Source organism: Populus alba, chromosome 1 (genome assembly GCF_005239225.2).
Source record: "Populus alba chromosome 1, ASM523922v2, whole genome shotgun sequence".
Lineage (NCBI taxonomy): Eukaryota > Viridiplantae > Streptophyta > Magnoliopsida > Malpighiales > Salicaceae > Populus > Populus alba.
The window spans coordinates 33456662-33468703 of record NC_133284.1 but is presented as its reverse complement, the minus strand read 5'-3'; the positions used below and the strand labels follow the sequence as shown (position 1 = coordinate 33468703).

Genomic DNA, 12042 nt, shown 5'->3' with positions numbered 1-12042 from the left:
TAGCATTTAGATACAAGACAAAATGTAACTCAGTAGGCTTTTCCAGGCCCCCCTGCTCAGTTTCTTTTCATATTCCATTGAACTTTTTGCAATTAATCCATCTAGCAAGATAGGATGTGCAACCGGAGAGATCTTGTTCAGGCTGACCTTGCAACGCTCTAAAGCTTGACAGTTTGTCATACCAGCAAGAAAACTGCTTGAAATCTTTCTTGCAATCTTTCCATCCTGTGAAATGGAATAGGTCACTTGGGAATATTGCAGGTGACCATATAACTCTTTAAAGCTTGATAGTTGCCAGACTCGTAGCAGCAAGAAAACTCGTCGATGTAAGATGGAATATATCAAATTAAATAGCTTTCAATGGATGGTAGCAAGAGAGAAATTCGACCTCGTTCACAAAATGCTTGTCACGAAAATATAAACAAGGTTTCTTCTTTTGCATTTTGATTCAACAGAAACATCAAACACAGTTGAATTCCTGTCAACTACGCAGCCCTGATATACAAGCGGGGAAAGAAGAAATATAAAGAAGTTTATGGTTAAGGTTTAGGAAAGAGCTCGGGATGCCTGAAACGACACCGCCCAGTGACTGCTACAAGTTGTCACGTGCTTATAGCTGTAAGTTCCAGTCTAGTCTATGGCTGTCGAGTAGCTCAGGCAGCCTAACGAACAACTTATTTCTTTCATCTTTTTTATTTTTTTCCTCTAATATTTTCCTTCCAAACTCCCTTATATACGATAACACTCTAAAGACTTCTTTTAACTCAAATAATAATAATAATTAAAAAAGTTGGCCTATCGGTAGTTTTATTAGGTATTTAACAGTTAATATGAGTCGCAATGGAATCCCTTTAAAAAAAAACATGGAATTAGTGTCGAGATGTCTTTGACTATGAGCCAAATTGTTGAATTTACAAGAACTAAAATATAATTTACCCCAGAGAAATAAAAATTCTCAATTGCATGAATCTGTCAAATAATTACCCAATGAACAATCATCAGTAAAATTTATGTAAAAAATGCGTTTTTGGGACAAATAAATCCTTTATTATTTGTTATTATGAAGACAAAAATTATGAAGCCATCGTTAACTGGGCAAATGTGGGGATGGATAGGTCCTCGCAAACCAAACCCACTCATGCATGAGTACTGAGCTGCGTCGGCTGTCATTGAGTTTGGAGTAGAGAAGAAGAGGATGCCTTTTCAGGGCCCAAGTTATTAGCATCAAGTAGAAAAGAATAAAAATTCCACCCATTAGCTTGTTTGTTTTCGAGTTCAAAAATTATTTTTAATTTTTTTTTAAATTATTATTTTTTATAAATTTATTTTTTATGTGCGATATTAAATTTTTTTTTTGAAGGGTTCCGAGCCTCTGAGCTACAGGACCAAACTAGTAGTCACTCTGGGTCAAATACCAAAAAAGGCCCAAATCCGACAACCTCATGGCTCGTATGACACCCACTAGAAAACTAGGGTTTTGTAGCACCACTATAAATATTCTCTTTCCTTCACAAATACAGAAGTCCTCTGCAAACTCCAGGCTTCAAGCTCTCTCTAGCGGCTTCAAGATTTTGTTCACCATAACGATCGGTAGTAGAAAGGATGGGTCACTCTAATGTCTGGAACTCTCACCCCAAGAACTACGGCCCTGGTTCTCGCACTTGGTAACCTATACTTTCCTTCTCTCTGCTTGAATGGAAGTATAATCTTATATTAAATCGATGTATTTACTTGCTTATTTTACGACAGAAAGGGTTCTATCAGTTTTTCTTGTTATGCTTCTTTAATATGCGTTGGGTCTGAAAGAGTTTTCCTTGGGAGTGTGGTTTCTAGGAACTTGTCCTGTTATTTTCATGTTCGTGTTGTCCTAAGAGCTTTTATGGTTTTGTTTGGATATTCCCAGGAAATATGATGATTTATTGTTTATGAGAGCTTTTAGCTAGTGCTTAAGATGATGATTCTAGCTTTGTGTTGGTTAGAGTTTAATTTTGAAGTTCAATGATCCCTAACCTTTCTTTTCTACGCTACTATCTTCTCCTGTTATTCAGCTAGATGAAGCCAAAATTTACTTCTCTTTTTATTTCGAGTCTCTAGATTGTAATGGTTTGGATAGAAACATGAAATATTGAATTATGTGTTCTGATGTTTGTTTTATTGTTGATTTGTCAGCCGTGTGTGTGGAAATCCCCATGGTATTATCAGGAAGTACGGGCTTATGTGCTGCAGACAGTGCTTCCGTAGCAATGCCAAGGAAATTGGATTCATCAAGGTAAAGTCAATTATGTATTAATTGAATAGCATTTAATTTTTGTAATTCATTCTTATTCTATGCATTGGTTCTTTTACAGTACCGCTAAAGAAGATGGTGTCTTCCACAGAAGCAGATGAGTCTGGAACAAGTATGATCTTGTTAGAGTTTTTATGTTTGAATTGAACTCTTAAGACAATGTTTTGCTTAGTTGATGTATTATTGAAATTGGATTGATGTTGCGAATTGAATGTTTTCGAATTGCTTGATAACATTTTGGAATTATCTTCTTTGTTAGAGCTTCTCCTCAAAATGGAAAGCCAAAAAAAATATTATTTTGGCTTTTCAATGCTTATTACTTGCTTCCTTCTATTGGTTGCCGAAGATTTTAGCAAAATTTCAATACTTATTAACGGTTACCGCCTGTGGCCGTCCACAAGCCAGCGTGTGGTTTGTAAATGTGGATGAACATATTAACGGCCTCCAATTTTTTTCATTCTGATTCTCCATGGTAATGCTGGCGAGGATATATCAGGCACTTTTTTGAAGCAAAGATATCTAGTGTAGCTAAGATGTGTGGCTTTGTCCTGAACAAACTAGTTCTTGAAGCGATCCTTGTTAGTTTGATGGATGTCTATCAAGTTTTCCCACTCGTACCCCTTTTTATACTTCATCTGCTATAAGCCTATAAGCTGTTAAATAGAGAAGGTGCATATGCTTTGCATCAATTCATGGCCCGATTTCTCATGCATTGCATGGCCCGATTCTAGTCTGGTGAATGTGGGTTCCGACCGGGCAGAGAGTCTCGTCTCAGTTGTACGCCATGCGATCTTGAATGACTGGCACAGAAAAATGGGGCAGGTCAGATACTATTCTAAACAATATGGAAGCAAAACAAGCTCCATACAAGATTATTGACTAAGTCTTCTCGGAACACTAAGATCTTCCCTGAACTTTAGAAGCTTAAAAACTGTCTGAATGATGCGAATTCTCTCGCTACTGGAAAGATCGTTTGCCGATTATCACCGTGAAAAGGAAATGTGATAGTTTAATTGCTTCTTAATTGTAAAGAAGCAACTTTGGAGTTTGTGAATCAAAATTGCAAAATGTGCCAGTTATAAAAAAGAAATGCTTAACTTTTCTTGCGGAAAGAACACTAGCATCGTTCTCATGTGCACTGCATAAAAAAAACAGCTATAAAAAGATGAGGAAGAGAAAAGGCTGTGGTTTGCAACTTTGAACCAACCTCATTTGTGTTTTCAAGACTGTATACACTGATGACCAATGTCGTTTCCATTGTCTGCACGGTTTCATATGCCTTCATTTTCCACTGCGAATCTGCACCCCATGTCCATAATTCTACAATCATTCTATTCTCCTTCTTTTTCCCTCTTGGCTACCCCCCGTCTCTCTCTCTCTCTCTCTCTCTCTCCTCTCTCTCTCTCTCTCACTTATAACTAAGTGCCCAATCATTAGAAACATCAAAACTAAACCCAGAAGTATTTATAAATTTAGGAACATGAGGTATGATTTCATCATCATCATCATTTACTATCACATTCGAGTTTAACATATCATCATCTTTATTGTCACTAAGCTCAAAATAATCAAATTTATGTTGATCAGTAAATGAATTGTCAAACATAGTATCATCTATTCTATACAACAAATCATCCGACAATAAACTACTTTTACCTTTACTGATTAAACTTGAAGAACCAACAAAAGTTGGGTTATACATAGATTTTGATCGACTACTCATATACCATATCATTATGTTTAAACCACTTTGGATGAAAGAAATAATCACTATCTTAAAATTGTAATCACATATAATTGGTATAGTATAATACTGATGTTCACCAATCTGACACCTCTAGGTTATTTCAACATCAATATCATTATAATTTCGCTGAAATCCATGACAAATGGTTTCTTTTATTTTTGCATATGACATGTCTAAATTACCATTTAACAACAAATTACTCTCACTATTGTATGCGATACTACTGTTCATATCATGAATAATAATGCCAACATAATGATATAACAAAATATGTTATAAGATATTTTGTAAAAATAAAATAAAATCATATTCTAGTTAATTGGATTTAATTTTAACTAAATTGCATTACCCCAACACTAATAGGTAAAATCCATATCAAATTCGCTCAAATTCCTAAAATTTAATGTTAAAGACAATTCACCACCAAAAAATAAATGTAATTCATGATACAAAATCTAATTGATGTGTTTATGCTCAATTGCATTAAATTAAATCCAAACTCATAGCAAGTTAATATAATTCAAAGAAAATATCAAATTTATCAACTTATCAACAACTTAATAGAACATGTAATTAATCATAATTCTACTGCATCCGTGCTCTCTTACATAAAATTATCAAACGTAGTTAATTATATTATTAGTTGATTTAAAAAAAACACAAAATTTCAAATTCAATAACTTAACATCAATTAAACACAACACATAACTAATTAAAATAATTAATTCAACTTTTTTTCTCCATGTTCAACTATATCAAATCAATCTTAATTAATGATATTCTTAACTAATTTAATATTAATTCAACTAACCCTAAATTCAATCTAAATAATTATTTCATTTCAACCAAACCAAACACAAATTTATAGCAATGTAGTATATTTATCTTGCTTTTAAGACTAGAGAAAGGGTTGGGGAGGTGGTGACAGTGATGAAGTAAAAGGAATGGTCGATTTTGAACCCAAAACATATCCTTAGATGCTTAAAGACTAAGATGTGTTTGACTTTTGGTTGTTTTAAGGACAAGATAAAAGTATTTGTGGGTTTTGTAGAGAGTTTATGAGGGTGTTGTTTGGTTTTGAGAGAGAGAAAGGATATCTATTTTGTATGTTCTTTAATATGAAAAAATTTTAAATTTTAATTGATATCATGCTTTTTAATAAAAATATTTATTAAATGATATGTTTCTAAAGTGCGACAAGGTGAAACTATACTATTTCATCATTTTTGTTTTAAACAGTGTTAGTTAAATTAGTACTTGGTATTTAGGGAATTTCATTCGTTTGGAAGACATGGTGAGGTTGGCTGTGTTTGGATTCTGACGGCCTTTATGTCTTCCAGTCATTCCTCTTCTCACGGTAAGTTCTATTAACCCAAGGTTTTACACACACACACACACATATATATATATAGTTTCATTTTAATACCTTGTTCATTGAATTTTATTCTATCTTTACATATAGATTCAAAGTAAATTTTCAAGAGGAACGACTATAAGTTCTTTGCTCCTTGTTGCCATATTTTCCCTCTGTTTCTCTGCCACAGTTTAGCTGTATTTGTAACACTTGTAGTGCTGTACTGGTAAAAGTACAGTGTCAGAATGCTTTCATATACACCGAGGTATCACTATTTTTGTTCTGGTCATTGTCTTTTACTGTTTTACAAGCTAAAAATATGTTTTTTTTTTTTTTTAAAAAAAAAGAAAACTATTGATCTTCTGAGTTCTGATTGATTTAATCGTACCATTATAGTTTAGACGACTGTGTATGGACTCGCTTTCGTTGCCAAACCCCAAAGAAATGATGCATAAACTTTCCCTTGCGAACTCCATTACCATTTAAGCAATGAGCCCCTTGGACCACTGGGCCATGCATCTTTCTGCTTCCAACAATTTCCTTTTCACGGTCCATCATCTATGCATGTGCCTGTCGAGCATAAAGTAGAGTAAGCAATCACCAAGTGTTTTCTTTTGATAGCAAGGTCTGTAATTAAAGGATCATGATCTAAGTTTCACCATTATTACTAAGTATGGATCCAGAATTATCATTTATAGAGCTAAGAACTGAAGGAAGACCGGAGGCAATTCTTTTTGGCACTTAAACCTTGTAGATTTTGCTGCAAATTCCAACTGTGTGCTTGAAGATTATGCTCTAATAGTGTAAAATCTTTTTGTTCACTATCTTTTCCCTTATCTCACTTCCTTGATCTACATTGAATGAGCTCTTGACGTAAGAATTCCATATTTTTACTTTTATCCTACCTTTATGTAATGTATGATTTGACAATGCTTTACAGCGTGTGGTGTCCTCTCCATTTTAGCTAGCTGCTTAACAAGCACATATGTAGTGGTCCTGACCCTGATGATGCTGACATTCCTTTTTGTGCTATCATGTAATTTATGCTTGCACTTTGAATGGACTTCCCTTAATCATGGAACGTGCTCTGCAACAACAGACATAGAAGCACCGAACTGCGAAAGGCTGTTTCTTATCATCCGTGTAGAGCTAAAGAGAAACTGCAAACGTTTACTCAAGTCATCTAGTCTTGAGCACTTTGCCCGAACTGGGTGTGAGTAGGGACTGATATCTTTTTATATAGGATCCCTGACACTAGAACAATAATGATTCTTAATTTTATCTCACACTCGCCAAACAGGACCACTGATAATCACGTCGCAGATAGGAGTGGATAAAGTCCATTTTCTCTGGTGTTTTCTTGAGGATGATGGAGGACTGACCTTTTATTGTAATCACCCTATCCATTCTTAACAAATTCGGGCATATTACTTGATCTGGTTTCTGTGATGACATGCATAAACACACCACGGAAATCATGTAAAGTTAAATTTGTGCTTGCCAATCTCATGTTAAATTTTCCCAATTCTTTGTTTGTTCTTAGTCAGAGCGTGTCCATTTTCTTTTACTGTTACTGCAATTATTCACTAGCTACAAGTCGAGCAGATCGCCTGATAATAACAAATACCTGTGCACCCTTTTAGAGATGTTAAATGTTTTGGGGAAAAAAAAAAGGCGCAGAAGGAAAATATATAGAAGCCTAGATTCCAGTTGAACTTTACGTGGATCTAAACTTAATGAAAATGTCAGTTCATGATTCTGCTGAACATAGTTGTCTAGGTGGTTCACCTTTGCACAAAGTTAATAAACTGAGTGGCCCTACCTTTTCCATTTTAATGGAGATGTCATACGAGATCGATTATTTCGAGCTCATCAGAGTGTTTTGCACTGATCATCTGAACATTGATTATGACTCGTGACATAAAAAATGTACAAATTGTTAATTCAAGTCCGATGTTGTCTCTTTTGTGATCATTTCTGTTATATCACGTTAAACCCAGATGTGAATTTCCCCAAAACTGAAGATGGTATGACAGCTAGAATACCAATGAAAGAACTAAAGGTATACTTAATTCTTTAACATCTGACTCAATCCTAAATCCGCCCCATACATGAATTTATGAAGTTGCCAAGAAGGCATTTGTTTGTGCTGTAGGATGAGATTCAGAATCGTGAAATATAAGACTGCTAAATGTCAAATTAATGGATTTTCTTCCTATTATTTATGTGATTTCTCTGTATCCAGGAGGGAAGCTAGAGACAGGGAATCTCTAGGGAGGAGATTCAGACAGACAACAAAGATTCGAGGGACTACAGCCAGATTGATCCAGCTTTGAAATCTACTGTCACTACAGTATCCAGACCAACTGAACATGGCACTCCTATATCGTACCTTACATTCCAGGACCGACACAACCGTATTCCCCAAAGCATGACAGGTTCGATTCACCTCCACCTGCTTAAACATTCTATCGCCAGCCAAAAGCAAGTCCTTAGTAGTTTTGAAAGACTGGGCTAGTTCAAAGTTCAGGTTGTTGTCTGAAGTCTTAAATCAGGGTCACTTAGTTTGTTTGCCTGTATGATGGTCTAAAAGGCGAACATGCATCCTTCGTTGTAGCAAACTTACTTTTCTAATGCTTGTCTTTGGCTTGAAGATTCTGAAAATGGCATTTGTTTTGCACAGCTAGGACTCATTCTGTGACTCCTGAAACTGAAACCTTGAATTAGGGATCAGTTTGCTTTCTTTTAGTGCCAAGGCATCGTTCAAGCTGATAAGGTTTAGCCTAACAAAATTTAACTACTGATGCATGCTCTTAAGAAGCAACCTTAAATGGTCACATACACTGCAATCACCTAAATGAGAAATAAAAGCACATACAAGCTAAAAGTGACTGCAATAATCTCCTTCACCAACCTCCTTAACTACTATTTCTTCTGTTCAAAGGTATTCTGTGTGTCCTTTTCACATTTCTTTCAAGCACCAATCAATCATCTCTATCATTGAAGAACGCATCTGGGATTTTCATGAATGCTGCATCTCTCCAACTGGGATTATACCACATTTCCTCCTTATTTTTACTCGTGGATACAACTGAGTCCTGTTGAACCTTATCCTCATCACCTGGAATGCGAATTCCTGAGAGAATGTAATCGTGCCATCCCTGAAACTTCTTATAACATAAAATCTTAATCTTATAGGCGTTCAGGTAGTGCATCTCTTACATTTTAGAGACACATGCTGATTACGTTGTTTGTTTAACATGTTTTCATTCCTGAAAACCTGCAGGTCAGCCATGGCAGGTCTAGATTGCAATGGTCGAAAAGGGAGGTTGTGTAAATTCTCCAAGACGTTGCCCTCATGTTTTTTTACACAGTGCTTCGTTTTAGTTGCCTCTGAATCTTCGGTTCTAAGGAAAACATGAAGCACAGTGCAATGCATGCACCAAAAATCGCTTTCCCAATTGTTTTCTTTATAATCTTCTTTAATAGCAAGTAGTCGCATTCGTTTTTATGTGGGGTTGGGTTGAGGTGGAAAGGTAAACCAATGCTGGAGAGGTATGGGTCTAGACTAAATCGCACTCCCAATTATATTCTCACTTTCAAAGTGGGTTAACTCGTACCAAATTAAACAAACATCACTTAAGTGCTCTGTTTTTCTTTTAAATTAATTGTAGCATGGAGTTTATTTCAAGTCTTATTATCTTCTTTTCTCCTTTTAGCCAGAGCTTAACAAACAGAGCTCTTAATGCGCCATGTTCATCTTAAGATACGTTGAACTGCCTTACATCTGGGTTCATCACTGATTCATAGTTGTTTGTTAATTCTTAATAGATAAATCTAGACTTGATGGCTCAATGTATCAATATAATTGGGGCATTTTCTTCTAAATATCTCTAATTTAGATGCCCTTTGGAATTGCATTTCAAATGATATTTAATGAAAATGTGAATTTTTTTCTTTTAAAATTTATATTTTTAAATTATTTTGATTTGTTGATGTTAAAAATAATATTTTTTAAAATATAAAATATATTTTTTTGATATATTTTTTAGCATAAAAAAAAACATTTTAAAAAATAACTATTAATACACTTCTGAGTAACCCTAGCTATTTTATTTCTTAAAACTAAGTTAAGTTTTTTATATGATATTTACATGGGATTCTCATATCAGCAATAATAAATTTATATTCGAACATATATATATATATATATATATATATTAAGATTTTAGATTATTACGCAAATCATGTGTCTAAATCATGTGTCTAATCCCTTGAGTTAACTTGAGAATCTCATATTTATGAAAAGTTTAAGATATGTTTAGAGATAAAATTGATCCAATTAAAGATTTAATAACATAAAGGGCAAGAGAGATATTTACGTAGCTATGTGCAGTCGAAGTCATCTGTGGAATAAAAATATAACTATATTGTTGCTCGTAGCCGCTGGCCTCCTCCTCCTCCTCCTCCTCCAGCGGTCGCCCTTCAATTCTTGTGCTTTTTACCGGTGAAGGGTGGTGAGAGTTTAATCGGAGTCCTTGTAGCTTGTAAGAGCCGGTGATGACAGAACAACCACTCGACCAAACCTTCGGTTGGGATTTTATTTTATTTTTGGAAGATGTATTTATTCAGTAACCTTTGATGCCCTTTTTTTTGGAATATTATGGAATAAACCTGTTTCTTTCTATCAAAATACCATGATATCTAAATCTTATCCTTTCTAAATCATTACATATCACCAAATTTAATTCTTTTTTAAACAATTTTCATCATGGTATATATTTCTTTTCTTGTGCTCTCAAGTATTATCTACCAATAAAGTATTTATTTTAAGAAATATATTATGGGGATTAGAACTCTAGAAGCATCAATTTATACTCAAGTTATGTCGAGGGTGCAGACGACCCTACATCTCTCCATTTCCTTTTTACAGTTGACTATAATTGCTTTCACTTTTTGTTGGGCACAGCAAGTCAACTAGATATGGGTTCATAGGGACCGACCACCAAATTGAAAACAACTTCAATGGAAAAAGAAACTTTGCTGGAATTTCCAGGGAAGCTGGCCTTAATTTGTTTACATGTAATTTATTGTTTCATGGTTTGGAAACATATAAATTTAAATTTAATTAAATATATCGAGAACTATTTATATGAATAAATATAAAAAATAAAATGTTAAACGTGTCCATTCAACTTATCTTGATGCAAGTTGAATAATTATTTTTTCAACGCAAAAAATTAATGTATAAGTTTTATTAATATATTTTTTGATATTGAATAAAAAATATAATCGTGAATTAAAAAATTAATGATTATATATAATAAAATATAATAAATATTACATGCGTTAATAAAAATATATAAGATCATAGACTATTTTTTAACGTGGTTGAAGAATAGAATAATATTGTAATTGCTACATTAAAATATTATTTTCATAGTTTTTATATAATAATTTTATAACAAAAAAAATGTAAGGAAAAAAATTACAAAAAAATAAAGAAAAGAGGGGGAAAATAATATAAATAAGAACCATAAATATTCAAAGTTTAAAAAATAATATTTTTTCCTTAAAAAAACTAAAAATATACAAGATAGAAAATGAAGATAAAAAATTTAGTGATACGTTAAATGTAAAATGATAATATATATATTTTCCTAGGTTAGTACATTTATAATAATGGAATACTAAGTACAACCTAGATCTAAGAAAGCTAGGCTAGTGGTCTGTAATCTGAGCAGAGGATTGGGGGAGAAATTAATTCTAAGAAATACAGGATTGAAGAAGCGTTAAAAGCAAGGGTTTGGAGAGGTTGGGAAGATTGAATGAGATGTTGCATCTTACTACATCATTAATTAGCATAAAAAAAGTAATTGTTAACATAACAAATGGGTTGTGTAGCTTAGCTTGCAAAAATCACATGGCGTTTTTGTCGGCTTTCTGAACTTTTCTTCAATACAGTAGCATTTTCATATTGACGGCACCAGCATCCTCCCTCCGTGTCTGCTTGAGAGCTCTTTTCATGAAGGCTGTCTCTCTCAGTCTAGCTCAGCCACCCCTCTCTTTATCTACCTCTGTGTCTTCTTTAATCTTGTTAATTCCGTACTTCCAGCAGCCTCGTATATTTATTGATTGACCTAGGAGGTTTGTCACCACAAACAAATGTTTTTTGTCTTTGTATTTTTACCTTCAACTGTTTTTTATTCTATTTATTGAAACCCTATTAACTTGTACCCTGCCTTCTCTGCTAATCCACCAGCAAAGAAGTGACCTCCTAACGAGTGGCTTGGAAAATGCCAAAAACATGGACGTGGGAGGATGCTCCGCCAATTTTTCAATTATTCGTATGAACACGAGGTTATAAAACAAAACAATTCCTTTCTTGTGGATCGGTTGGATTGATGTGGTTGCTCCAGAATCGTACTTGACTTTGTTCTGAAGCAGCCGGATTCGTAACTCTACTGTCTAATTCTCATCAAGACTACTGTTCAACCATGCTCATTTGACGGTACACGAGGGTCTTCTTCAAGCTCTCTGTTTTTTTATTTGACCATTGTTTTCCTTCAAGTGACCCCTTTGGGGCATGAACCTGGTTCACAGGCATCATTGGAAAGATTCATAAATCAAGTAATGTGATGATAAAAATCTATA

The 12042-nt window shown here is 34.1% G+C and overlaps 1 protein-coding gene across 1 annotated transcript; it reads left to right on the top strand.

Annotated features, from left to right (window-relative positions):
- Positions 1 to 1501: 1501 nt before the first annotated feature.
- On the top strand, positions 1502 to 2545 carry LOC118055483 (small ribosomal subunit protein uS14z/uS14y/uS14x). Its single transcript, XM_035067402.2, has 3 exons — positions 1502 to 1664; positions 2170 to 2269; positions 2349 to 2545. Exons 1-3 carry the CDS (start codon positions 1603 to 1605, stop codon positions 2355 to 2357), a joined length of 171 nt encoding a protein of 56 aa, XP_034923293.1. The 5' UTR covers positions 1502 to 1602; the 3' UTR covers positions 2358 to 2545.
- Positions 2546 to 12042: the final 9497 nt, after the last annotated feature.